This window comes from Drosophila pseudoobscura, chromosome 3 (assembly GCF_009870125.1).
Source record: "Drosophila pseudoobscura strain MV-25-SWS-2005 chromosome 3, UCI_Dpse_MV25, whole genome shotgun sequence".
Classification (NCBI taxonomy): domain Eukaryota; kingdom Metazoa; phylum Arthropoda; class Insecta; order Diptera; family Drosophilidae; genus Drosophila; species Drosophila pseudoobscura.
In genome coordinates, this window is record NC_046680.1 from 19,166,920 (window position 1) to 19,194,781 (window position 27,862).

The 27,862-nt window shown below is 46.8% G+C and overlaps 6 protein-coding genes across 10 annotated transcripts in view; 3 read left to right on the plus strand and 3 right to left on the minus strand.

The window, feature by feature from the left end:
- Nucleotides 1–289: 289 nt before the first annotated feature.
- LOC6898847 (uncharacterized) lies at nucleotides 290–3,190 on the plus strand. Its single transcript, XM_002138782.3, has 5 exons — nucleotides 290–1,061; nucleotides 1,130–1,706; nucleotides 1,768–1,838; nucleotides 1,900–2,189; nucleotides 2,260–3,190. The coding sequence occupies exons 1-5, from the start codon at nucleotides 430–432 to the stop codon at nucleotides 2,499–2,501; spliced, it is 1,812 nt and encodes a 603-aa protein (XP_002138818.1). The 5' UTR covers nucleotides 290–429; the 3' UTR covers nucleotides 2,502–3,190.
- On the minus strand, nucleotides 2,807–9,741 carry Gr58b (Gustatory receptor 58b). The gene is made up of 4 exons (XM_015185025.2): nucleotides 8,546–9,741; nucleotides 8,318–8,490; nucleotides 4,748–4,884; nucleotides 2,807–4,689 (listed from the first exon to the last, which is right to left on the minus strand). The coding sequence occupies exons 1-2, from the start codon at nucleotides 9,557–9,559 to the stop codon at nucleotides 8,329–8,331; spliced, it is 1,176 nt and encodes a 391-aa protein (XP_015040511.2). The 5' UTR covers nucleotides 9,560–9,741; the 3' UTR covers nucleotides 2,807–4,689; nucleotides 4,748–4,884; nucleotides 8,318–8,328.
- On the plus strand, nucleotides 3,595–4,903 carry Gr58c (Gustatory receptor 58c). Its single transcript, XM_001361652.5, has 2 exons — nucleotides 3,595–4,671; nucleotides 4,727–4,903. The coding sequence occupies exons 1-2, from the start codon at nucleotides 3,613–3,615 to the stop codon at nucleotides 4,901–4,903; spliced, it is 1,236 nt and encodes a 411-aa protein (XP_001361689.4). The 5' UTR covers nucleotides 3,595–3,612.
- A 5-nt stretch (nucleotides 9,742–9,746) lies between the features above and the next one.
- Gr58a (Gustatory receptor 58a) overlaps nucleotides 9,747–27,862 on the plus strand; it is a 74,386-nt gene continuing 56,270 nt past the window's right edge. Inside the window, exons 1-5 of one of the 4 annotated variants that reach the window (XM_002138783.3) lie at nucleotides 9,747–10,832; nucleotides 10,885–11,543; nucleotides 11,619–11,662; nucleotides 11,716–11,764; nucleotides 13,428–13,601. In XM_002138783.3, coding sequence (XP_002138819.2) covers nucleotides 9,771–10,832; nucleotides 10,885–11,052 — 1,230 coding nt within the window. In that variant the 5' untranslated portion in view covers nucleotides 9,747–9,770 and the 3' untranslated portion in view covers nucleotides 11,053–11,543; nucleotides 11,619–11,662; nucleotides 11,716–11,764; nucleotides 13,428–13,601. Of the gene's footprint in view, nucleotides 10,833–10,884; nucleotides 11,544–11,618; nucleotides 11,663–11,715; nucleotides 12,955–13,427; nucleotides 16,103–16,168; nucleotides 16,445–27,862 lie in introns of those variants that run through there. The other 3 variants (XR_004468580.1, XR_004468581.1, XR_004468582.1) reach the window with 3 other exon arrangements.
- On the minus strand, nucleotides 16,445–17,725 carry dany (distal antenna-young). The gene is made up of 2 exons (XM_002138784.4): nucleotides 17,168–17,725; nucleotides 16,445–17,093 (listed from the first exon to the last, which is right to left on the minus strand). Exons 1-2 carry the CDS (start codon nucleotides 17,367–17,369, stop codon nucleotides 16,540–16,542), a joined length of 756 nt encoding a protein of 251 aa, XP_002138820.2. The 5' UTR covers nucleotides 17,370–17,725; the 3' UTR covers nucleotides 16,445–16,539.
- LOC6898850 (uncharacterized) overlaps nucleotides 17,972–27,862 on the minus strand; it is a 56,562-nt gene continuing 46,671 nt past the window's right edge. For both annotated transcript variants that reach the window (XM_015185026.2, XM_002138786.3), the window contains exons 7-9: nucleotides 26,442–26,596; nucleotides 26,070–26,349; nucleotides 17,972–21,142 (exon numbers count right to left, since the gene is read on the minus strand). In XM_015185026.2, the coding sequence (XP_015040512.2) occupies nucleotides 19,576–21,142; nucleotides 26,070–26,349; nucleotides 26,442–26,596 (2,002 nt within the window). In that variant the 3' untranslated portion in view covers nucleotides 17,972–19,575. The remainder of the gene's footprint in view (nucleotides 21,143–26,069; nucleotides 26,350–26,441; nucleotides 26,597–27,862) is intronic.

Here is a 27,862-nt window from a genome sequence, read left to right on the forward strand (position 1 = left end):
ATTATTGCACAGGCTCGGAGATTCGTTGTTTACAAGTAGGATATCAAAAACGAGGAATATGGCTTACAATCCTCGACGGAGAACGATTAACCCATTGTAAGCCAAGGGGTTATCCACCGAAGATAATGAAAATTTTATAATTTTAGCGCAGTTCAGGTGAAAGATATCGTGGTTTTTTTTAAGTTCGGAGGAAAGATGGCATGGGTCTACAAGAAGAATTTGCAATCAATAATATTTTGCGTCATTTGCATCAAGTGGTTCAACTGTTTAAATAGAGGGGGCTTAAGTGGGCCGATAAATGGTTATCGATAACATATAAAACAAAAGCAGCAACAACAACAAAAACAACGGTGGACATTGGTGGAAATTTCCGCAAAAACGAAATAAAAATAGAAATAGCATCGACCGCCGCGAAAACGACTGCACACAATGCACAAAGGTGCGCCACCCTGGCAATTCGCTGCCACGGTGGAGGCCAACACAGCAGATAAGCAGACGAAGGAGGAAGAAGCATCCGAAAAACTGATAAGATTCGCCATGTCCCCAACCGCCGCAGTAGCTGCAGCAGCCGCATCGCCCCCAACCCTGTGCTGGCTGCTCCTCTTGCTGCTGTGCAGCCTGCCACTGCCCCTGCCCGTGGCAGAGGCCAGCCACATAAGCGGCGACTTCCAGACGGCGGACTTTTTCCAGTTTCTCGTGAAGTTTGGTTTCAACAAGGCCGATCCCCCGACGCGACGCATTGCCTATGGCTATATCTACGGTAATGTCACATCCGCGGAGAACTACACGGCCCCCGTGACTCTGGTGGTGCTGGACAAGTCCACATTTCTGCACTTTTACGGGAATCGCAGTCATCGGAGCAGGGAGGCGGCGTGTTCCACGATGTTCTCGCGGCTGCAGAGCATTGCCTATGATCCCAAGTGCAATCCCCAGGGAAAGCGCGACTTCCTCAGGCATGTGCCCTGTCCCAGGGGGCAGCTGTGCAGCGACGAGGATGCCCCGGCGAATGTGATGCCAGGACATCAGTTTACGTACGTGATCAACCTGGAGGCGGAGCCGCGGTAAGTGGGAGTTCCCTTGGAGCTCGAAAACTCCTCCAATCAGTGTGCTGATTCCTCCTGTTTTGTAGCTTCTGGTACATGGCCCTGGTGGCCTGCTACCAGAATCAGAGCACCTGCCAGTGGCACGCACACGAGAGCCTGCCGCGGATCAGCAACCGGAGCAGCGGACTGCTCCACACACTGCACTATGATATCCATTTGGTTAATGTGCATCCGAACAACTCGGCAGCACATCCGCTCACCTTTCAGTACTCCTACGACCAGCAGAACCTCCTGGAGATGTACCTAATCTTCCTGCTCGTCTACATTGTGCTCCTGCCCATGCAGATCTATGCGGTGCGGCGTCAAAAGCATCCCGTCACGAAGCTCTTTACGCTGAGTCTGCTCAGCGAATTCGTCAGCCTGGCACTGATCACGGCCCATCTGATCCACTATGCGGCGAATGGAGTGGGGCAGCCACGGCTGCAGGCGGCGGGCGATGTGCTGGACATACTCAGTCGGACCACCTTCATGCTGATCCTCCTGCTGCTGGCCAAGGGATGGGCGGTGACCCGGCAGCAGATCAGTCGCACTGGCTGGATCATCCTAATGTCCATCTGGGTGCCATACTGTGCGTTCCATGTGTTCCTCTACATCTGGGATCGGGTGAGGCTTCCATTACGTCTGTACAATAGATGGATCTTTCTATTTTTGGTCCCACTTTCAGACGGAGGTTGACATTGTATCGGATATCGATGAATACCAGACCTGGCCCGGCTGGATTGTTCTGATCCTGCGGTAATCCTTTAGAAATCCTTCTCCATGAATCTCTCTTCTAACAGTCTCTGATACCTTGCAGCACCTCCTTTATGATGTGGTTCCTGTATGAGCTGCGGAACACCATGAAATACGAGCATTCCACGAAGAAATTGGATTTCCTTTTGCATTTGGGCGCCTCCAGCCTGGTGTGGTTCATCTACCTGCCCATTGTGGCCATTGTGGCATTGCAGATCAGCCCCATGTGGCGCTACAAGCTGCTCCAGGGCATTACAAACTCGGCCGACTGTCTGGCCTACTGTGTGATGACGGGTCTCCTGTGGCCCCATCGGGCGGGGCAATATCTCCTGCTCGCAGGCACCAAATATGCAGGTGAGTCCTTGGATGCACCCTATCCGTATAGATCTTCCGTATATATTCCGGTTTCGCTCCTATACTGTAGGCATGGATGAGCTGGATGAATTCAATGAGGCTCCTCATATTGTCCGCGAACGCGAGCGTCGTAGGAATTCCCCGCCCGATGATATCTCGATTGGAACAAGCAGTGGTAGCCGTGGCATGGTGCTGTCTACGAGCATTCCCCATTCTCTAAACGGCGATGCCTGCAACGATCTGCTCGAGGCAGAGGATTTGGATGCCGAACTACTCACCGATCTGAACAAGAATAGCCATATTGTGGCATAGAATGCTACAGATCTGATCCCCCCCTCCCCGCTCCCCACACACAGATACAGAGTTCGAACAGAAAACGGGTTAATTACTAGAATTTTAGTAGAGAATTGTGCTAAATCACGCTACACTAGACATATAGTATATATGTAGCATTACATTGAATCGATGTATATTCCACATAGTCTGTAGACCTACAACGAAGATGGAAAAGAGGGAAAGATAGAAAGTGCAGAAAGCAGAAAGGAGCCGCAGAAATGCAAGTCCAGAAGGATGCCACAAAGATGAAAGTGCAACAGATTGCAGCAAAGATTGTTGTGTGATTTTATATTAATATGCTTGAATTTATTATTAGTTTTTGTTTTCTCGATCTAAGCCAACGATTAACGACTAGTTTACGCATAGGACAACGATACGACTACGCTTCTGCATCAATCATTTCGTTGTGGTACAAGTACATCGCATAAGCTTACATTTTTAATGAAATAACATAGATATACAGGTCTTAAATAGATCTTGATTTAGATATACATATATATATATATAGAAGAGATTGCCAGATGTTCGTTGAAGCATTCAATCATTAACCAGAGGTATTTTGATAAGAACAAAAAAAAACCCACTCAGACAAACAACTAACTGAAATACGTGTACACTGCGAAAGATAGTGAAATAAATGAATCAATTTTTAGATAAGTGTAAAATGAATGACTGCGATTTCTTTTGTGGAATCAATGTTTAGATAATAGCCTCTACTTTGTAGGAATTCATTGTTTTAGACAACATTCTGTTTAGTTTTTATAATTGCTTGGGATACATTTCTTGTCGAAATATGCCGTGATGTGGCGGTTCGGAATTGAGAGACTTAAACCTCTGTTTATACTCATGTCGTTATTAGCTTGAAGTCCACAAGGATCGAAAATCACACGCAGAAATGTATACGAGTAGTACGTTTTCCCTTGCTGTGGACACAGCGTTTACCCCTAAAATACTATAGATATCTATTCAATCTGAGAACCTGTTGCATGTCAGGACCCGATTAGCACTCCTGACCAGTCCCAGGAGGCAATTTAAGCCACAATTCACCCAAGCAATTCATTTAGTTCTTGGCCAACCGACCTGCAGCATGGTTCACGTTTCGCTGCTGCGCTTCTACTTTGAGCTGAGTCGCCTCATCGGGCTCTGCAACCTGCACTACGATCCGCCTCATCATCGCCTAGTGCTGAATCATGTGCCTACTGTGGTGTATTGCCTCGTCCTGGACGTGGCCTACGTGTTAATCATGCCCTTTGCCTTCTCCCTGCTGGTGGGAAACATTTACGGATGCAAGCAGCTCGGCATGTTCGATACCGTCTACAATGTGATGGGACAGGCCAAGCTCTTCAGCATGCTGGTGCTCATCGGCGGCGTTTGGCTAAGGCGTTGCCGGATGGAGGGTCTGGGGAATGAATACCTGAAGCTGCTGTTTCACTTCCGCTCCGCCGCGCTGAACCACGTGCGGAGGCTCTGCCTGTGGAAGGTGACACTGACCAGCTCCCGATTTGTGATGCTCATCCAAATCCTCCTGACGCCCAATTCTCTGATGCACTGTAAATACACATTGGATCGGACAGGTGTGGCGCCCTTCTACTTGGCCGCGATGGGGTATGCCCTGATCATGGAGCTGATGGTGACCTATGTGGACGTCACGGTGTACATGATCCATGTGTCTGGCAATTGGTTGATCTCGAGCATGACGGAACGGCTCCAGGAAATGATTGATGATGTGGAGGTCTTGCCAAAGCGCTTGGGTCGTCCTCGAGATATGGGCCTAAGGCAAATCCTGTCCGCCTGGCTTTTACTCTGGCATCGATGCCTGCATCTGGATGATCTTCTCAGGCAGCTCCGGGATATCTTTCAGTGGCAGATTCTGTTCAATCTGGGCACCACTTATATCTTCAGCATTGCCACCGTCTTTCGCCTGTGGATTTACATAGACTATTCCAAAGATTTTAGCTTGTGGACGTGCCTCATCATGCTCTTTGTGTTCCTCGCCCACCATTGCGAGGTCATGATGCAGTTTTCCATCTTTCATACGAATACTTCCAAGTGGCGGAAGCTCCAAGAGCAGCTGCAACATCTCTGGTTTCTGAATCAGTCACAGAATGGCGCTGGTCTTACTGCGGAAGTTGTTCTCTCCAGGAAGGTATGTGGGAACATCCCTCTGAAACTATAATTGATTATTGAATCCATATTCTTAGTTGGAGTTTGCCATTCTTTACCTCAATCGGAAGCTCCAAGCGCGGCCGCAACGCGTGCGACACCTTCACATTTTGGGCCTCTTCGACCTGAGTCGTGCCTCCGGCCATGCGATGACCTCTTCTGTATTTAGCAATGCCCTGGTCCTTTGTCAGATCGCCTATAAGATATATGGATGATTAACACGCTATTTAATTAAACTTGAACGTTTAACGTTTAAGACGAAATACACGTAGTAAATGTAAATGTAGTGATTGGGATTGTAAGATCAATTGCGAATCGTGAACGAGGTTTCACCTTAAAGAAATGGTGTGACTTCTAGAGAATATGGTTGGAATCGTCCAGCGCTGAATTTTCAAAGACTCCTCACCACTTATCGGCACATTTGGGTATCGGGTGTAGAAATTTTCGAATTTTTTATGCAAAATTCACTCAAAATTGGATCAAGGAACTATTCAAAGGAGACATACATGTATCGAACATTTATCCGCCATTTGGGTGGTTCCCCAATGCGACTGCAACTACAGTTTGACAAACACAGCAAATGACAGCAGCGAGGAACTGACTGGGTTCTAAAAAAGTTTAGCATTGAAAAGCCTGTTACGGCTGTGGAGGTTTTCCAGGAATAGGTGAGATTTTTTCAGCAGAATTGCTAATAGCTTTTGGCATGGGCTGCCCGATGATGAAAAGTGCATAATGGAAATGTTTCGTTTGGAAATCATTCGACTCAAATACAGTTTGCCAAAAAAAAAAAAACAGATGAAACACTGTGCTTTTAAAAAACCGTTTTTAATTCCTAAGCTTGTTAAAAACTGTACAGTTTTTGGGGGAATGGGTGTGGTGTCGAATGGGTTTCGTGGCCTATAAAAGGCGAACAGCATTCGCCTGTGCCTCATTCGATGGACGTTCTTGGCCACTGATACCTCTGGTAATTGTCAACGGAAAATCAGTGAATCAGTGAAGTGTTAAAAAAAATTCCTAAAGCAATTTAAAAGCATCAAGTTAATTTTTGTTATATATGTTCTCTGCAGTGCATCTGTTGTTCCGAACGAGCGTCCATTTTCTCTTCCTGATGCCGGCCGACTCCTTCAGCACCTAAAAAAACGCCAAGCGCAGCGCCACCAAGATGTTTGAGCGGACTGCGGACTCGATGCTCCACCAGAAGGGCCGCATGTCGAAGACCCAATTCATCCAGATGCGCGTGTGCAATATTGTCGGGCAAATGGCCCCCCAGCTGGGGATTCGATTGATTTTGGCTGCACTTCCCGCAGATTCCCCTTTCGATCTGGAGCGCTGCGGATCGGCCACCATCGACCTTAACAGCATGGGTCTTTCGACACTACGACCCCTTCACGATCGAGGACAGCGTCCCCAGCCTGCCGCCACTCTCCTACACTCTCCAAGGAAGATGAAGGACGAGCACTATGTCCGTTTGACGAAGGCGAGGAGGTCAACTTCTTCTTTGGGACCTTCTACGAAGCAGTTCCTCAGCTGGGAATGGCCCTAAGCGAGACACTGACCGAAGGAGGCGACATCCGGGGTGGAGTCACGAGCCACAAGGGGTATATTTTATACTTCTAAGATATAAGGAAGTCCTATTAACCAACATAACACACCTTAGCCAATTTATTTATTTATACTACAGTCGATCGCCTAGATCTCAAAGGCTATAAGAGCTGGAGCAACAATATTTTTGTCCAATGTTTTGGCGAATGCAATGTTCTTCAGCAGTGAGCGAATGCAATATTTAACAAATGGATAACCCTCTTAGCCTTAACTAGAGATCAGCAGGAATAGTGCTTCGTCAGTGCACAGGATCTGGGAGACGGACGGCTGTTCAAACAGTATTCGGTCATGGAGTTCCTCCCCTGGAGGGCGATCCGCTATGGCATTAGTGTCTTGAGACACATAGATCTTACCTTTTTGACCGACGCTCTGCATGCGCGATATGGTGTTTACAGTGTCCTCGAGGAGGCTGTACTGTGGTATCATGTTGGCAAAGATATCTGCATTGAAAGACCATGAGTGCCTCCCAATCCGAATGTGGGTCTTACCTTCGGCATGTTCCTCTGCAGGCGCGCTAATCACCGTACTTTTCGGAAATTCTTCACCGTGTAGATGTCGTGGAGGCCGTTGATCTGGTCGAAGGTGGTGCACATCGCTGCAGACCACCCCTAGATGGGCTGAAAGGCCTTTACAGATCAATCATAAGTCCTATACATTTTCTTCAGCGACATTGTGGGCATCTCGGAGCAGTGCGCCAGCAGGAGCCCCATGGATGTGTAAAATATCCTGAACAAGCTGTCCATGATGCTCACCACATCCCTAGGGCTGCTGCTGTCGCACAGACCCGTGTGTCCCGCAATGTCGCTGAAGAAAATGGTAAGGTAAATTAAAGTTCTGTGAAGTACGTTCAACCAACCATGGGTCTGCTGCAGATTTGTGCATCACCTTCGATTAGATCATCGGCTTCTACGATGTCGGCATGGTGAAAACTTTCCGAGCAGAACGTTGATAAGCCCGCTCCCTAAAGGAAATAGACGAATGTAAGATCCAGATTCGCATTGGGAGACACTCAGGGTTTTTTTGTGAAGGTATCTTTGGCAAAATGATACCGCAGGACGGTGTCCTCGAGAACAACCTCGCAAAGACCACATTACGTATTCAGATCATCGGTCTGCAAGGCAAGATTATGTGTCTCAAGACACTAATGCCATAGCGGATCGCCCTCCAGGGGAGGAACTCCATGACCGAATACTGTTTGAACAGCCGTCCGTCTCCCAGATCCTGTGCACTGACGAAGCACTATTCCTGTTGATCTCTAGTTAAGGCCAAGAGGGTTATCCATTTGATAAATATTGCATTCGCTCACTGCTGAAGAACATTGCATTCGCAAAAACATTGGAACAAAATGTTGTTGCTCCAGCTCTTATAGCCTTTGAGATCTAGGCGATCGACTGTAGTATAAATAAATAAATTGGCTATGGTGTGCTATGTTGGTTTATAGGACTTCCTTATATCTTCGAAGTATAAAATATACCACTATTGGCTCGCGACTCCACACCGGCTGTCGCCTCATTTGATGCATATTGCATTCGCTCATTTGTGGACCCAGAGTGTCGTCCTTAGACTCTGTGGGTGATAAGTCGGTTTATAGGACTTTCTTATATTTTATAAAATGTTTGCTATAAGAATAGCTATTTTAGTGGCATTTTCGGTTTCCGAATGTCGATAGAAATTCATTTGGAGACTTTTCAAACTTATACGCTATACACAAAAAGCTTAAGTGCCATAAAAAGCTTTTATTTCGAAGTCGCCATACTTGGTTTATAGAACGTGTGTAGCAAAAATTTAAAAACTTTAATGGCATTTATGAACATGAACCCGACACACAAAACAGTCCACTTACAGTAAACATACATAGACACATAGAGTAACATGTGGAATGCATTACAGTTTCCTATTTATAAATTTCAACTGAACTCAGAATCACCATCCACATCTGTCTGAAACCTGCCTGAACTACAACCAATCGAAACATGTATCAAATAAATGCTATCTACTTTCTGCAGTATTCCATTGTAATTATTCACCTATAGGCTTCCTATTCCATCTGCTGGCGCCTTATATCGAACTGCATAAGGATGATCACATGGCTGAGAATGGAACCAATGTAGCTGAGGCAGGCGGAATTGTTGACCTCCACAAGGCCGCAGATTTTATAAGCCAAACGATTACGATGCACCTGAGTAGAAAAAACCTCCAACTGAAAGAAAAAGAATGGAATCAATTCCAATTGAATCAGGCATCCCACCACTCACCTCCATTTGAAGTTCTTTGCTGATCTTCCGGAGATCGCAAAACTGTCGAAGGGCCGGGCCCACATTGCACGAGCTGACCACGCGATCCAGCTTTTCCATGAGCATCAGAGTCCCGCACAAGTTGAACAAAACAAGGCCACTGCCAAAGAGGTTACCCCAGCCGTCGGATGGGATTGACTGGTTCCTGTACTGCACGGCATGGTACAGGATGCTCGTGGTGGTCACACACATATTGATAAACAACATTGCATTGGCAACATCGTACAGGCCAAAGAAGTGCCTGGCCAGGTGATATGTGTCCAAATGCAGGGCTGCTATGCGGCGAAGATCCTTCGCCTTCTGTTTTCCACCTTTGCGCCTTTGGAGAGTCCTGAGGGCCAGGAGCACCGCCTGGAACTGATGATCAAGCATCAGGAGCAGCGCATAGAAGGTCATTTTGACTGCCAGGACGTGCAGGAGCTGGGATAACCTTGCGCACAGGGCCGTCAAGCTCTGACGGTTAATCACGCTGAGCAGTTGATACTGAACGACACTCGAACAGAGCAGAGCTCCATAGACCACAATGGTCTGTCGCCAGAAAAGGCTCGTCAGTGAGAGTTGCAGCTTCTCTAGGTCCTGCTGGTCTACCATACGCTTGAGTAGGCGCCTGTAGTTCCTCCAGAGATGCCGCGAATCCACATAGAGCTTCACCAGTTTCCGACGCTGCAGCCAGACGAGACCATAGGAGCAGACAATAGTCACTATTCGCAGGCCCAGCATCAAAAAGAAGTTCCACTGCAGCACAATGTTGTGGTGAATGTAGCCATCCAGGATGGCCTTCGGCACCATAAAGTAGGTGTCCAGCAGGAGACCGCCGCTGATGACGAGACTGTAGGCCAGATATATCCAAGAAACCTTCTCCACGCGGATGAGCCGGCTATTGCCACGAATATGCAGCGTGGTCCCCATCAGGCCAAAGACGAGCGCGTGGTAGTACGCAACACGCAGAGCCTGACCTAGTTTTGGATGCAACATGTTGTTGAGGTAGCCGCCAACCAACTACTCGGGGGCTCCATCGCGCACCGCATGAGTAGGGACGAGCATTAATTAGCTAAAAGTCGGATACACACCGATGAGATTCTAATGGTCTGACAGTTGCCGTATCGCATCCCAGTTATCTATCACAGTGGGGAGGCTTTTTTCGAATTCAATTGCGAGTCAGCCGTCCCCCGAGGTAGTTCATGCAATGAGTATCGGCTTGCTGCTGAAAACCTTTCATAGTTATGGCCTGGGCAGTGGCCTGCTCCCGGCTCCTCTGCGCCTGGACCTGGACTTGGACCGCATTCACTTCAGTAAGCGATCGCATCAACGTCGCTTCTACCTCGCATACACGGCCTGTCTGAATGTGCTGCTCATTGTTCTGCTGCCCTGCACATTTCCGGTGTTCATGTACGACGAGAGCTATATGAGGGACAAGCTGGTGCTGCAGTGGACCTTCAATCTGACGAACGTTACCCGGATAATGGCGATGGTTGCCTGCGGCTATCTGACGTGGACCAAGAGGGAGCCGCTGCTGCAGTTGGGAGAGGGCTTGGCGAGGCACTGCCACCGATGCCGACAGCTGGAGAACGGCGCTTTGCATCCCTCGGGATACAGGGAGCTCCAGAAAAGGATTCGCGGCCTGCTGCGTCAGCAGGTCTTTGTCCTGAATCTCAGCATAGTGTCCGGCACGCTTCTTCTGATGCGTATCGATACGGATGTGCGGCGCAGCAATATCATAATGGTAGTCGTCCACATGCTGCAGTTCATCTACGTGAGCATCATGATGTCCGGGCTGTATGTCATCTGTCTGCTCCTCTACTGGCAGATGGAACGCGTGAATCTTGCCTTGAAGGAGCTCTGCTCACGACTGCACCACGAGGAGCGGAACGCACTGCTGCTGTCCGCATCGCTGGCCAGGCAGACGCTCCACAGCCTTGGCCATCTGCTCCAGCTGCACTGCGAGGGCCAGCGATTGATGCGGAGTCTCTTTGGCATCTTTGATGTTACCATTGCCTTTCTGCTGCTCAAAATGTTCGTGACGAATGTGAATTTGTTGTACCACGCCGTACAGTTTGGCAACGATTCCATAGATACCACCAATGTCACCAAGCTGTGGGGAGAGTCGTTGATCGTCACCCACTACTGGACTGCGGTGCTCCTGATGAACCTCGTTGATGATCTGACGCGCCAAAATGGCCTCGAAACCGGGGAAATTCTGCGTCAATTCAGCGATCTGGAGCTGGTCAAAAGGGAGTTCCAATTGGAGGTGATTTCCGAACACTGCTTAAAATACATATTACCCTGTTTTTTCCTTGCAGTTGGAGCGCTTCTCGGATCACTTGCGTTGCCATTCCACCGCCTACAAATGCTGCGGTCTTTTTGTGTTCAACAAGCAAACGAGCCTGATATACTTCTTCTCGGCTCTGGTGAACGTTTTAGTGCTTTATCAATTTGATTTGAAGAACAGCGTCTTGGAAATTCCCTAGAACAAAAAACACGAAGCCGGCAATCAGCTGTTGGGCAAGCGATTCACTCAACTCACCACAGAGCTGCAGCGGTTCACGCTAGAGGTGGGCCTACTATCGGCATGAAATTATTATTGTATGCATACAAATGTATAAATATAAGAATATGTTTTTTTTTTATTTCTCGTCCAAAAATCGGTTGTGACGCCCGAAGTCCGAAGTCCAGACACCACGCGCGCATCTCTAGTTCACACAATTCACCAAATGGTGCGAGTGGGATGGCTAGTGATTTCAAGTTATGGTGAATTTCAGCGATCAACGGCGTGAAAGGTGCTAAAGCGTGTTGTTTCTTCGTAAATTTACAAAATAATTAAAGAAAATGTTTGTTTTCGTGCTGTTTAATTGCTCCTCACTTAGTTTAACAGGTATTAAATATTAAAAGCCATTAATCAAATGGGTTTTCTTGCGCAACAACAAAGTTCCTGCGGGAATATGACATGCGGCAGCGGGCGGTAAGTGTGTGTGTGTTCGTTTGAGGTTATGTGTGCATACTGTGATTATTATATTTGTTTGCTTATGTATTTTAGGGCTGGCAAAAATCATAATGTATTCACTCGGCCCCACCGCAGGGGTAAGTTAATTTATCCCAGATATGTCAAATGTTGATTTGGACCTTTCAATAAGCTCATCAATCCTATACAAAACGCACATACATGCGTGCACACGTACATGCGTAAGTATGGTAATCCCCATTACGGACGGATGGACGGACGAAGAGACCACAGCGAGGCAGACCCCATCAAATTTAATGAAGAAGAACCGGCTGGCAGGAAGTCAGGGAGTCCAGGAGCAGGACATGTCCATTAAATCTGGCCGAGCTATGGGACTGTTCAACCATCTTACTCCGTCAACCTGCTCCACATCGATATTTCTCGGCTGCTTTTTGTATTAATTCCAATTATACGCACGACTGGGGAATTTTCATTTGCCCTGAAAGGATTTCGGGTCATTATGAGCTTCCCTTCGACTTATAGCCCAGCAGCTGCCTGCCACTGCCTGCTCTTCCACACAACCCACATCCGCCCGACCGCCAGAGTCGCATTTGTATTGTTTTTGGGACTATGCCTAGTGCCAGGCCGCCTCCTGGGAGGGGACTCCGACTGCGGATAATTGGCCAAGACTTTTGGGCGAGTATATTGATTGCGGGCTGGTGTGCCCATGACATGTCTCGAAACCCCAAATATGAAAACAAACAAGATTTCTTTTGAAACTAATTAGGAAAACGTTGCCGGTTTATTTGCATCCCCAGCCCGTCAGCCCATCAGCCCCTCTCGTCCCAGCCACCGTAATGTGTGTTTGTGTTCGATTTAATTAACCCTTTGGCAGCCATAAGCCGTAATGAAAATTATGAAATTTCTGTCCCCAACCCAGTCCCGTACCATACCGAAATATTGCCCAGTCAGCAGTTGCTGATACTGCAATTTACCTTCTGACGGCACTGTACTTTAGCTGGCGGATGATAAATGATTTTCGACATAATCCCCAAGCTGCAGGGCAAAACTAATTAGATTTTAATGATGTTATAGAATTGATTTTTCTGATACAATATCTAGCTACCGCCGAATCACAGTCGAGAACTGGATCCAATTTTGGCGAAATATTCTCGCTTCTCTGCTTTTTGCATGCCCTTAAAATGCAATTAATTTGTTATAAAGTTTTTGGGGCCAATAGTTTCAGAGCAAAGTCCGACTAAGCCCCGAAATAGACATGGACAAGTTTGTGTCGGTCGGATGTCTGGAGATGCAGAGCGGGGGGCAGGCGGCTGGTGGGGCAGTTATAAACACCAGCTATGGGGCAACCACATGAAAGTCGGTCAAGTTATTTTCCTCACTTAAAATACACTCGCCTACTGGAAACTGGAAACTGGAGCTCGGGCCTGAGCTTGCTCTTTGGCTTGGGGAGGCAACCGAATTTTCTTTTGCCTACCGCTTTCTGGGTTAGCTTTTCATGCTCAGGTCCTGCCTCCGTTGTCATCGTCGTCGCCTCTGCGCATAAATATAAATTGTATTGTTTCAAAAAAGTTTTTCCCCATCCGAGTTTCTGCGGCCAGCGGAAAAAGTAGTTAAAGTTTTGTTTTCGCCGCTAGTTTATTGCGTGATTTCCTTTGCCATGACAGGAGAAGGCGGTGGGGGCAGCAGAGAGGGAGGGTGGGTGGGTGGTCCTGGCGAGAAAGCATTTTGCCACATAATTTACAGTCCGCTGAAAGTGTATTTGTGTGGGCTTTTAACAAGTTTTTGGGGCATTAAAAGGGGATAATGGAAGCGAGAGAGAAGCTGCAGGGATACTCATTACATAAGCTGATGGATTGTAAAACTATACTTGTCATTATCTTTCAGATACTCGCTCAAGCATGAAGATATTCAAGGACTTAAACCGAATCGCTTTAAAGCATTCGAAAACTCAGAAGAGAAGTCAAGTGTGGCACAGCTGCTTTAAGTGTTGAAAATCCCTACTTGTCCACTGATATATTTTTAGTGGTAAATTCAGCTGATTGCTTTGGTTATTTGAAACATTTATCTAAACCGCACGACAGGTGCCTGCTATGTTCCACCTTCAAGCGCACTTCAAGTCCCATGGAATCGTGTGGAGTGAAGGGTACTTTGTGGCAGGGGAAACTCTTTATACATTTTCGCTGTTCGCCATTCGCCATTCGCCAGTCGAATGCAACCATTATGCACGTCCCGCAACGTGACCAGCAGCCATTGAGAGAGAGAGTCCTCTCCGAGGGTTTCGAGGCAGCGGTGGCGTTCTGAAATGGTTCTGAAAGCACTCTACAGATGGACGCTTTTCATTTTGAGTCTTTGGTCTGGCATTTCTAATTGCATTTTTACTTAGTTCAGGAGTCAAAGTTTCTTGGCCACGTTTGTGGCTGGGATCTGGGATCTGGGATCCCCCGCCGTGCGTAAAGTTTAATTAAACGTGTTTGATTTATGACTTGCTGGGCATTCAGCTCCTGGGGAATGTGGACCGCCGGCAGCTGCAACCGCAATTCCAATTCCGAAAATCTAATGCGTTTATTTTTGGTGGGTGGCGAAAAGTTTTCCCACTCCCGCGCCATTTCCACGATGGCCATAAAAGCCAGGCAAGGCACCTTTATGGCTACTGCAGTTGTCCGTGTGTGCGTGTGTGTGTGTGTGTGGAGTCGAGTGCCATGTGCCATATGATTTCCGTTTCCGCTTCCGTTTGAACACACAATTTCCAGCACCTTGCGGATACTTCTCTCTCTTACACTCGTCCCCGTCCTTTGGCCATATTCCATTAGGCGTTTATTGTTTTCATGGGTATTAAAGTTGCATTTTCCTCGAAAAAAAAACAAACGAAAAAACAAGCAAAGTTTTCCCCTCAACAAGTTCATCAAAGTGGCTCACACACACACAGCAGGTGGGATTCGAGGACCAATCTAGGCGCAAATCCCCAAGCTTAGGTCGAGGGGCCAGCGGCGGCAAATCAGGTCAGGCCACAAGCCACAAATCTCTTGCTCAATCCATGCTGAAAAATATTCCACGATAATCAACTTTGATACACGTAGGCTTTGCCTAGTCTCCGCCGACCCCGCGCCCGCTCCATGCCATGCATTAAAATGCCGAAAATGATTGGGAAAATCGCAAAAGAAAATCCGGAAAGGCAAGCGACGAGCACAATCCCAAAACACAAATCTCCGTCTTACAACGGCCCCAAGGCCGACGGGAGGCGGTGGGTGATGGCCGTCGGCATCCCTTTCCCTAGTCCATATTTTTTATGGGGCCGCATGAAAATGGAAAAACTTTATGTTAAAGAGAGAGAGAGAGAGAGAGAGAGAGAGAGAGTGGGTGGGGTGTAGAGCCTCTGCCGATGAACTGGGTGGATAATCGTGGGGCCGTTTATGGGCAGTGGCTTAGCCTTGGACCGATGTGGCTTCTGTTTGTGGTAGTGTTTTGTGTGGGTGGGCTGTGGTGGGGGGGTGCAAGATGTTGGCTAGATTACGGCGGAGTCCCAAGTGTTTTTGGTCGGAAAGGTAAATGGAAATGCATGGCCTCCGATTGGATTACAATTAGGATAGATGCCGAGTACATTTCGTAGTTTTGTGGTGCGTTTAAACATCTGTTTGCACTCTCAAAGCCAGGGCAAACGCCTTCTTAGCGCTGGAGCCAACTGTCTAACTGAATAATTACCACGTGGTCTGAATTGTGTCGTAGTGCAGCCACTAATTGGTCTGATTGCCAGAACACTCTTTGGAAAAAAAAACATAATCCCACAATGTGACAAAACAACCAGAGAAGGACACAACCAAAACACGCATCAGTTCATCTATAATCCACTAGAAAATATTTTCATAAATGGGCGAAAATAAATACAAACCGATGCACATCTTTCCGCATATTTATATTGAAATTATAGAAATTTATTCACAAATAAAATTTCACATTTAACATGACCAATTAATGTGCGGCAAAGCCGCAAATAAAACCGCTTAATTACGTGTCACGGCCCAAAAGGCAGAGGACATAGCCAGTCGGAGTCCAGACGAGTCACACCGAATGGAAATTTGCATGACACGCATCGAAATGAAATAATAATATGGTTAATAAAGCCAGCCGCATCTGATTCATTCACTGCGGGTATACATGGCGATATCCGATGGTCCCAGCTTTCCCATTCCCATTGCCGCATCGCCACAATCCAATATCGATCCCCCGGACTCGGACTCTGACTCGGGCTCGGGCTCGGGCTCGGGGGCCAATTATCGCACTTATTTCGCTGCTAATTAAAATGCAATTATTTGCTTTTAACAACATAATCCCATTGACAGCCATTTTATTTGTGTGGCTGCTGCGACAAGGTCTGCTTCTCGCCATGGAGTCTACCACTTTGCCATAGCTATAGCATTGCCTCCAGGCCGATCAATTATGTACTACATATGTACAGGCTGCACTCGCACTAGTAGATTGGGTGGATACCACATTCAAATGGGAAATCATATTTAAAGCTTCCTTTCAGCTGGAAATCTCTTTTTGAGGATGAACAGACGCAAGTATTTATCGTAGGTTACTTACATTCTTAAATGCCGTTATAACTGTTTTGTTTTCATTTTTTTAAGATGCAAATCTCTGGAATGGAAATGCTTACCAAATTACAGGATGGTTCTGAGAGAGTTCCATGCCAAAAAAGGCTATACTAAAGTTGCGAACATTTGAGAGCGGAAAAGCTATGGTTGCTTCGATTTCTAATATGGACACAGACTTTCAGAAATATGTATACAGCCAATTTCTCGGCTGACATATAAGAAAGCTGTCACTGAATACAGATATATTATGTTTTCTCTCCCATACGCGAGAACAACATTAAAAAAAAAGACCATTAAAAACCGCCGTAATTATGTACAATCTTTAATTAAACGTAATTGGGGGGGGAGGGGGGTACCCCATAAGATATTCATTTACATAAAAAACCCAACAGATGTTGCCTTTATCACTGCTCGTCGTCCTCTTCATCATCCTCGGCTGTGATGTGGAGACGTGCCGTCTGGGAAATGTTACCAATGCGAGTTGTCTGTGTTTTCGGCAATGGATTCACAAATATGCCCGCATTGGCGGCCACGTTGCGTGCGGCCTCTTCCACGTATATGTTGATGATCTGCCACAAGGTCAGGCGTTCCGCATAGCCATGGGCGCGCGCATGCTGGACAGCCGCCGTGACGATCCAGGTGAAGTTGAGGACACCCGCATTGAAGATGTGCAGCCAGTAGATCATCTGACTGTCGTCCGTCTGGTTGAGGCCGCCGACGGCCGTTTGCGGCACTGAAAGGGGCACGGGTGGCAGTAGTGGCAGTGGCACCGAAATGGGACATGGTACTGGAGCCATGGTGGGAAGCGTATATGATATGGGCATTACAGATGGAGTCTGCATCGGCATCGATAGGGTGTCCCTCATGTACTTCCGGTCAGCTGCCAATGAATGCCCATTAAAGTTGCGCTTCTGCGGCAGCTTCAGGACTTGCAGCGGCGATGGCTTCTTGTCCAAGTCTGCGTGACGAAATGGAATTTTTCTGATGAATTTCTACTCGATAGAAACACTTGGGACTTGGGCATGTACTTACTCTGCTTATCTTTGGCCTCGCGAGCGGAGCGCTGCTCGGAGCGCTTCACCCAGCCACGGACGGTGGACTCGGGCACGCCCAGCTCACGGGAGATGCCGGCCTTGGTCTCTCCGTTGAGTATGCGGGCAATGGCCTGCTCCTTCTGTTCCATCGATACCTGGACGCGCGGACGCTTGCCACGTGGTGCACCGAATTTCTCCATTGCTTAACCAAAGAAGATCTCAATTTAAAAAAAAAATGAACACAAAGGAAGAACTTTCCACAAAAAAGAACTGATGTCGTCTTAGTATTTTTTTCACAAATTCACGTTCGCCTTTTGCTCGTCGCGTACGTTTGCGCCTGCTCGCCTGCTGACATATAAATCGCCGACGTCGTCGCCGTCCCTTTCTCGCGTCTCTCTACTCTACGCTTTCGTTGAGCCTGTTCATCGCTTACTTTCTTTTGCTTTTCGTCGTTTCCATCTGGCAGTGCCGTATTTTCACCACGTTACGCGGCAGAGTTGCAATATTTCATTTCCTCTTCGACCCTTTTTCTTGTTCTTTATGTTCTCTTTGCTATTTGTATTGGTGCTATCTCTCTCCCTCTCAATGAGTCGTTTACCCCTTTCGCCGTGCTTTTTATTACGCGGTGAAGGTTTCATGTGTTGCTTTCATCTATTCTCTTTCTCCTTTCTTTTGGCAATGCTGTATATTCACCACAGTGACAGTCACACCACATGTTGTTTCTTTCTTTCATTGTGGAGTTGCATTGGTATTGGTCGACGTGCTTTCCCCTCCTTTCGATTCAATTAAAACGTGTTTAATATCGCAATTTATTATTTAATTTCGCATTTATTGTTTTATTTATACATTTAATTCTGATGTACACTAAAATATGTGTCCTAATATCTGGCTTTCTTCTGCCTTTCTTTGACTCTTGCTTCTTCTTCGGGCATTGCTGAAGAAAAAGTTGCATTGTCACGGGGTTAAACTGTACCTTTAAGGTGCATGTTGGGTGTGATTCGTATCGTGTGGGGTGTGTGGTTGTGGAGGGGTGAATAAAAGGAAAACTTGATAAAAGAACATGACAGCAATGCCCTTTCCTATACCGACTTAAATACTAAAAACCCTTTCCACATTTCAATTTACAATTTTTCATTATTTCTGGGGGCGCAAGAAAATGTTATATTTCACCGAATTTCCTCACAAAATGTTTGCAATTACACACACACACATCTAAATGGAATACACTGTTGTTCTGGGATGGCAAGGGAGGGGGAAAGGTTCTCCTTTCAATTATGTTCTATGTAAATCTATGTGCAAAAAATATACCCTATGTAATGTAATATATTGTATATCGTACATTATATACATATTCATGCATGTATATGTATGTATGTATGGCCAAATAATCGTGGCTTTTCCTTGTGGTTTTTGTTTGACAATTGGCCAATATTAACACAATGGCCTCTCGTATTATAATTCATAGATATAATAGCTAATAGAAAACCACCAACAATTGTTATTAATATGTTGAATTAAATTTCTGCGTGTTTATCTGTGTTTTTTGTTTGTTTTTTTTTCCATGTTTTGCCATTTTACCTGTCTACCTTAATTAAAGTCTAGTTTCTTTATGCCTTTTCGAAAGTATTGGTTTTTTGTTTCAACATTCCTCATTTTAACAATTATCACATGACAATTTCTCATGTTTTAATTAATTTATTCAGGGCAATTTTCATATTTTCTTTTTTTTTTTTTACCGTTTTTGTGTGTTTCTTTGTTTTTTAAACATTTATATGTTTGAAGGGCATTTTTTTCGCCTCGTTTTTATCGTACAATTATTTTCAATTAATATTCATTAGATGTCACGTAAAGGGAAAGTTATAGACTCGACCGGTCAGAATTACTTACATATAGGGTTTGGATTTGGGCTGGGCTTTTTCCCCCTTTCAGAAACGATTGGCAGATTGTTGTGGGAGTTTCTGGCAGTGTACCATGGATGAAAAGTGTGCATTAGAGTGATGGTAGCTCTTGCAATTTCTGCTTGGTTGTCACAAGAGTTTTACTTGATGTGTGTTTTCTTAATAAAATGTAACCTAAATCTTTGATATTTGTTTTACTAAAATGTAGCTAAACCTAACATATCATCTCTAATGGAACCCACAAATTATGAAATTAAATTAAGGAAATACAATACTTTTGGCATCTTCTCTAATGCGCATCCACACATCTTTAAAGTACACCTGGAAAACAAATTAATTCTGCACCGAAATCTACTCTGAATGTTTGCCACTAAAGTGTTTCGTTGATTCTCTACTGGCAACACATCTCGTTAGCTTCCAGAGATGTTGCCCAATCACCCTCCTTATACGCCCAGTCTCCCTGAAAGTCAATATCATATCTGAAATGTCTGTCAAAATGTCTGTCCATTTAGTAATCCTCGTGCAATTGATGCAACCCCGACTGCTTGGGCGACCGACGGCACATCCGGCGCAAGATGGCGAAGAGCAGGGCGAACATCAGGCACAGGCCCAGGGCGATGAGGGAGAGCTTGCCGTAGGGCAGCTCGCTGAGGTCCCGTCGCAGACAGATCTCCGGCGACTCGTCGTGCAGGACCAGCTGGCGGTACTCGCCGGCGTGGTGGAGGAGACCGAGCTGCTCGAGGTTCCACTCGATGTGACGCGTCAGTTGGTCGAGCGTCGAGGAGTGCGTCACGTTGGGGCAATTGGCCACCCCGTTGCAGAGCAGGTGGCGGGGTATGCAGACCTCTGTGTCGCCGGGGCAGCGGAAGTCGCAGCCGGCGTCCTGCAGGAGGGAGGCGGCCAGACTGCCGTCGGGATTGCGCGGCAGGTGGAAGAGCTCGCTCCAGACCAGGCGGAAAATGTTGCGTCCCGGCTGCCCGTCGCCCGTGTACTGGATGAGCACGGGCAGTGGCTCCTGGTCGGCCCCGGTGGCCCCCAGCTCGGCCGTGGTCAGGATGGGCAGGTCCCGGGCCATTGATATGTTCTCCGGGCAGACAACGAAGCGCGGCTCCAGGCGACCGGCCAGATACACCTCGATCTTGGCACTCTCGCAGCTGCGGTCGGCGAAGCGCGCCTTCTCCAGATTGAGCCACAGGTCCCGCTGGGCGGCCACCTTCAGTTCCCAGATGCACTTCTCGCGGCGGTAGTGGTGCTCGGGCGGAGCCATCGGTCCGGCCACCATCGCGAGGGCCTTCTTGTAGGGGAACACCAGCTCCCCGTCCGGCGAGGGCCCCAAGGTGATGGGGCCGCACAGCGGACCGTGGGCGAACTCGTAGGTGGCCTCGAAGAGCGGATTGGGGTTCTTGAAGTAGGAGGTGATGGCGTGCTGGCCCTGGACGATCATCTCGAGGTTCATCTGGTCCGCCGACGAGATGACGCGCACCGCCCGCGGTATGTTGTCGCAGAAGCAGGCGAGGTTGTTCTGATACTTGTCCCGCTCCTCCCAGATGACCAGCTTGTCCACCCGCTCCTCGTGGCACCGGGTGCACGCGTTGCTGTTGTACGGCAGCTCCTTGAAGGACACCGAATTCACCTCGATAATGGCCCGTGCGTACAGCCTCTTGTCCGTCACGAACTTGTACTGGCACCGCACATCGCTGCCGCCCGTGCGCTTGAAGATCAGCGAATTGAGGGGCGACCGGAGGCGTCCGCCCGGGTGCTTCCAGGCGTACATCACCTCGTCGCACAGGGTGTTCGGAACGGGGTCGCCGAAGCGCGTGTTGTTGAAGAAGTCGTAGTGGGCCCAGTAGTACAGTGAGCTGCCGCTGTAGCTGCCCGTCTTCGAGTCGAACTGCACGTACAGCGAGGGGCTGGTGCTCACAAAGTCCACCTTCTCCATTGGCCGCGAGAAGGTGTCGCAGAAGGTCTTGATGATCCGAGCGGGATCGGCGTGGTCCGAATCGTAGATCGTCAGCGATTCGCCGCAGTCTCCCTCGTACTTCAGAATCGGCGACTCGATGCGATTGATGCGGAAGCTGCAAAGAAAAGTGGAAAACGGTACAAAAATGGTTGACAATCATAAATCTAGCCCAGCATGTGGCAGGGTCTGGCATGGTGCCAGGCCGCAGTATAATTTAATATAAATTCCCCCCGAGGTAACAGGTGAATTCTCTCACGTCTGAGGGGTTTTCTGGGTCCGCGATGTGAGCTGCATGCTTTCCAGTGTTAAATTGCATTCCAAAACTATTTGCGGCAGCCGCACAGAATATTTGCAACGAGCTGATGTGGAAGGCCAATTTTCTGCAGTAATTTCGGGGATTGCAGGGTCTGCAGGGATTACCTTTACTTCGGCCAGAGGAACTTAGTAATATACCAAAATATGGTATGTATATATTTATACTTATATATGCTGTCAAGAAGTGAAAGGATGGGGGAACCTCTGGGGTTCCATGGTTCCTGGTTCAAATGGAAACTCTTACAGCAAACCGGCATCTCCATATTTGCCATAATTTACCCGTATTTCACGGCTTATACTCATTGCAAAAATACTCATCTCGATTACATTTGCAGCTCTTTTATTCGCAGAGCCGCTCCTGCATTATGCCACAAATTCCACAAATTATTATGTACAAAAATGTGACCGACTGCTGCTTAGCCATTCGTTCATGTGTATCCTGAATCCTTTTATATAACCATTTCAGACTGCGGTGAATGCAATTACATTACTATGCTCTATCCAAAAATATGACATAATACAACATTTTATTAACCCACACAAAAAGTTGGCAGAGCAACAAAAAAAAGTGCGGCTGAGGAGGAGGGCAGCGAGAAATCACCATCATCAGCAGTATGCTGTGGGGGAAATGGGGGTAGGCACCCGCCAGCTACGCCCCCTAATCTACCTCCCTGGCGGCGCAGTGTGGCACAAATTTCATTTGGTTTCTCTTACTCTCTCTTGTTTTTTATGGCAGTCTGTGAGTCCCCACCACTATTCATAATAGAGCAGAGTTACTATTTTTTATTTTTACTCTTTTTTGTAGCCATTCCCCTACTCGACGTGCCCATAGCGTCATTCACGTACGCGTCGTCGAAAAGTAAGCCCCAACGCCCTGCGGCATGTCCTCGTAATCCGTTTGCAGCCTAGCCTAGTTCCAGGGACCAGAGAGTCTCCCCCAAAAGCCAGTCCGTCCTCAGTTCTGCTGACTCAGTGGGCGGTTGGGGGGTTCTTTGCTCAGAGGTGGGGCCCTGCTGGTTTGTCAACTGGTTTGCTTGGTTATGTGCATATGGGAGTCGATTGGTGTCGTGGCCAAAAGCCCAAAGCGCCAGTTTATGCGGCCATAAGGCTTATAAATAGCCCAAGCACGACTATGTGCCACGTCTTGTGCATTTCAAGCGGATTTTTGTTGTGCTTTTTGTGGTCTTTTTTTCTGGCCTATTGCAAAGCTTGTAAATGGATGGTGCTATTCGGGGAAAATGAAGGTGGTGTATGGCTACAATTGATTTTCTTTTGGTTATTGATTGTGGGTTACAGGGTTACGAGGTATCGAGGTACCGAGGCGCACTTTGTGTATCGGTATAATGTTTTATTGGGGCATTCTATTAGTGGTTTATGGTATGTAATGCAATATATAGAAAGCGAATGGATAAAAAGAAACTCCTGGCCCCAGAAATCTATACACAGCTTCATTTCTGGCTGTGCTGGCGAGGACTATGCAGAGAAATTGGATCAAAGTAGGGCTTGAATGTGCTCATAAGTATATTTCAAGTAGAGTGATAATGTGATATAGCGGAACTGGCTTTGAGACCTTAGTTTTCATTAAACAGGACTACTTTGAGTACAAAAACTCGGTAAACCTGAGACACACTAAACCATAAAGATAGATAGGTTCCACCATTAATTAGTAGATAGAACAACTCAGTATATGGCCGTAATTTTATCCAGCAGACAATAGCGGATAGCAGCAGACACTAAGTAGTTAGTAGCTTGATTTAGATCGACAGCTGCCCAAGTGTCTGTGTGTGTCCAAGCAAATGGATTGTTTTTCCACGCTCTCTCTCTCTTTTTCTCTCCGCGTAGCCGAAAACTTAAGTGCAATATACTCAAGGAGTAGTTCAACATCTGGTCAGACCACTGGGGGGAAAAAAAGAGTAGAGGACAAAGTCGTAGCAAACAAAAACGGAAGAGGCAACCGAAAGCAAAGCCATGACATGTTACTTAAATGAGCAACTTTGTTGGAAACAATGTCGACAGCGTCTAGACTCCAGCGACAGGCCGCAGGACGAACAGGAGAGTGAGCGCACACCCACATATATATGTATGTAGCTACTCGTAGATGTACTCAAGGTTTTGCGGGAAGAGCCTGAATGTAAACTGAAATTTCTCCTAGAGGAGGACTACGGAAGAACCTCTTCTAATGGTCTGCAATTGTTGTAGCTGTTGTTGTGGGCGTTTGCAACAATTTGAGAGAGAAGTTACCGGCAAATAACAACAACGAGAACGAGTACAGCGACGAATCCAACAACGAGAACGAGTGCTAACTGGAGACCCAAGAAAAAGACAACAACATCCCCAGAAAAGTGCATGAGAACGTTGTGTGTGCGTTTTCCCATTGCATTTTTAGTCTACTTTGGAACTTTTGCCCCAAACAACAACAAACTAACGTGGCTTTTCCATTCTCTTGCCCAAGCACGCCCCCTTTCTGTATCACTCTCTCGTTCTCCCTGTCTTGCTGTCTCCGTCGATTGCTTACGCCATGTTCGGTTGCATTTTGTGCACTGTAATCACGCAATCATGTAGCCCACTTCTGAACTCCTAATGGCAATCGGTGTAAACGTGCGCACAACTTTTCCACCTGCCCCACGCTCGGGGGGCCCCATGCGATGGGGTGCACCTCTCCTTTATTGGGGTGGTGCACAGACCTCGCTCCTTGCCTTGCCTCATTTTGTAGGTGGACATAAATATTTATCTTTTGGCAAAAACTTGTTTGATATTTTAACCCTCTCCTGTCCGTTGGCCGCCTGCCTGCTCGATCTCTTCCTGTCCATCTGCCCATCCCTGCCCTGTGTGATGTCTACCCTGTACATAGTTTTCTTTAGCAGTTTCCCAGCAAAAACTTGGCAACATTTTCTGCATAAATTACAGGAGTTGCAACAACCAAGTACGGCAAGGATTTGGGCGGATGTGTGCCTGTCTGTATGTGTGTGTGTGTGTGTGTGTGGGAGAGGGGGTCAACGAATCATTGCAATTGCAGCTGGATTACGGATAAAGCGTTGTACTCGTGTTCGAGAAAATGGGAAATGTGTAGGCAACAAAGGAAGGAGGTATTCGGGATCCATTGGGAGATTAGCATTGGAAGAATGGGGCGGAGGGACATCTCTGGGTACTTTTCAATCCAAAACGAAGGCCACTCAACCTTTCCGCAACTCCTCCTCAATCATACAGAACAGAAAATGAACAATCTCCAACCATATTTCACTTAATTTCAACCAACTGCACTCGCTCACAAACCCACAACAGAATTCATGTTTATTATGGCATTACTGCGAGTTTAAGTCGCTTGTTTACCGCTTAACCAACTAAAATCCCTAAATTATGCTTCTAATATGAAATTTCCTCTGAAAATGTACTTTGGAAACTCCTTTCTTTATCTGGTTTTCCCTGAAAAGTTTCGCAACCATCAATGTGCCCTCAAAGTGTCAGAGTTGGAAAACTTTGCCATAGTCTTTGGATTCATCCTTATAGTCGTTTTCATTCCTTATCCTTTATGCCAAAAACCGCAGCACAATAAAATATTTCACAGGCCAGCAATGGAAATGAAGGGGAAATGCAGTGGAAAATACTCGGTGCTCGGTACTCGGTACTCGTCCTCTCGTACTCGAAATGAAATGAAATGCACAATCGATGCGACACTTGGCCAAAAAGTTCAGAGAGACTCTGGCACTTCAGACACAAACAACGGCCTGGCGACAAACACTTTGACTACTGCCGGCTCTGAACAATGTAAAAAATATATATATTACTGAATATATATATATGCGGATATATGCGGAGTGTGTTTGTGGTGAACAACTTCAGCTCCGACACGTTAAATTAAAATGTCACATAAATCTTTGCGGAAAATTTCATTAAAATACGCTTACAGCATAGAACGCAATGAGGAAAGCTCCGGCCCGAGTAGAGCCCAAGCCCAAGCCCAAGCCCGAGGATTGCCAACACAAGGAGGCAGGGGGGGATGGTAGGTGGTGGAGGAAGGAAATGCAAACCGCCCCCACATAGCCGCAAAACTTTGCACTTGTAGAGAAAAGACCGACAAACGGATTTCGGACTGTAGAGGGATCAACTGGGATGCTTCTTGTCGGAAGAAAACTGGTTACAAAATGAAAATTTTAATGGAAAAACTTGAAAAGGCCAATGCTTGGGGGAGGCCATTGGTGACCCTGATCGTTACGACTCCAAAGGGAATCTCCTTGGTCATATGTTGTCAAATAAATCAGCGAGGCTGCAAATGACACGATAGACAGGATAAACTATTTTTATAGTTGAAAATTGATTCCAAAAGAGGCCCATACTTTTTACTTTCTTTAACTCCTACTATAATCCGCAGTTGTTTGAAGACGTGACCCCGATCCGTCGGCTTTTTTCGACGTAGGTTATAAGAGACACAACATTTTGAAAGAAGCCAACGAGAAAATCAATTTATATTTGATTTATAATTCGTAATAAGCTCCTTACATCCTCCTTACCTCCTTAATCTCCTAAAATAAGTAAAGAGTGACCCCGACGCTGAAATTTTAAGAGCTGATGCCACAAATTGTACAACATCGCGTAAATAATTATGACAGGATCATTGAGGAAACCACAATCCTGTTGGATAACAACCATTACATGCGACTGCCCCCTCCGAAGCCAATCACCCTAATGGGCAAGTCCCTAATGAAATTAATGGAATATGTAATGCTTACCTAGGGAAATAGAGCCGCACAATTTCCCCGATATGTCCTTTGATGTGATAGCTGCAGGACGTATTCGGCGGATACCAGTGGGCAATGCTCAGGAAGATGCCCTCGCTGGCGCTGCTGTCCTTCAGTGAGTCGGAGCTCAGCAGCCAGTCGCAGACCCCATGCTTAATTCCGGCCGTCTCCACGTGGCCTGGCCAGTTGCCAACATTGAAATGGAAGCCCGTATTCAGCAGCGGCCCCGCGGGCGATGTAACAAACTCCACATACATATATTGTGATGTGCCTACAGACGATGGGAAGGATGAGAAATGGAAATGTTGTGGATGAGACTGACATCGGGCTGGGGATTGGGTGGGGATGGGGGGAGCCACTCACCAATGATGCTGAATGGGAACTTGCCGAGGCCACAGAACTTGCCTATAAGCGGCGAGTGCTCGTCGCGTCCATCGTAGACCGCCAGCCAGTCGAAGGGGCAGTGCTCGTTGCCCGATCCTATGGGCCTGATCGGACAGGTCATGACGTTCTCGCATCTGCAATAAAAAAGAGTGTTTGCACTATGAAAAGGGCTGAAGGCAATGTCTCAATTCAATTATCGAAGCACCAGATGTCACATCAAATTTGCCCGGCGACGATAATTCAATATCGAAGCGCAAACTGAACAATTAAAAAACTCACATAGCAGAAATAACGAAATAAAAAAGTGCACAAAGAACCCCAAAGATATGAAGGACAGAGTGAAATTGAATTGACTGTTGACAGAGTGTTGAGCCTTTTAGTGCCAGATCGAATCTGTGCAGAAATGTTTGAAAAGTGGGGGTAGGCAGGGTCTATACGGAGGCATAGAGATGTGAGTTTGAAAACTTTCTCATCTGTATTAGCCAATTGGTAAATGGCACTCATGGTGAATGTTGAATGATTGGATAAGAGAGCTTGCTCACTTTACGGCTGCATTCAGCCATTCATTAAAAGCCTTTAAAAGGTTTAAAGCTGTAGTATTCCATTCACAAATCTCCACGAATTTCTACTTCAAGTTGCTCTTACTGAATGCTGAGTCCGAAATAAATTCTGCCCAAACCCCATCTTTGGTCATGACATTCATTTCCACTTTGCTTGCCACAGGGAGCCAGGGAGGAATCGGTGGATGTAGTTTGAAAAAGGAATTTTCCAAAGCAAAGAAAAAGGTGAAAAAAACGTATAGCACAAAATCAAAAGCGTCTGTTCTGAAGCCTTTCCTAATTTCTTGCGTCGGTCCCGGGGATGCTTTTAATTTTTTGCTGGCTGTCTGGCCTCGGCATAACCCTGACTGATGGAGAGCTCTGCGCCCTAGACGAAGTGACCTTTATTCCTCCGTCCAGCCAATGCAGGGAGATGAGGTGCCTTCAGCTCAGTCCATCCATGCCGACGATGACAGCCCGGGCCGTGGGGCCGGGATGCCATTCTTTTTTTGTGTATGCCTCTGTCGATTCACAATTCAGCTCGCCCCATGGCAGTGGAGGATCTGACTGATTGCTGGCCAGTTCAAAAGGCAAATGAAATGCCTCTCACCTGGCTTTTGTGTGGGTCCGTGTCAGTGATTGTACGAGTGTGGCAACTTTCTAATTGAAAGCTAACTTTGGCAATTACCCACTGAACTTTCATCAAACGCAGACCGATTCATAGAGAGAGCAGGCCGGCAGAGCCTGTGAATCGAAATCAAAAAGGCAGTTGACTCTGATTTCGAAAGTTGATCAAAAATTCCAATTTAATTGACAGTTTCATTGAGCCGTTCCTCTTTCTTCTGGGGTCTTTTCTTTCTG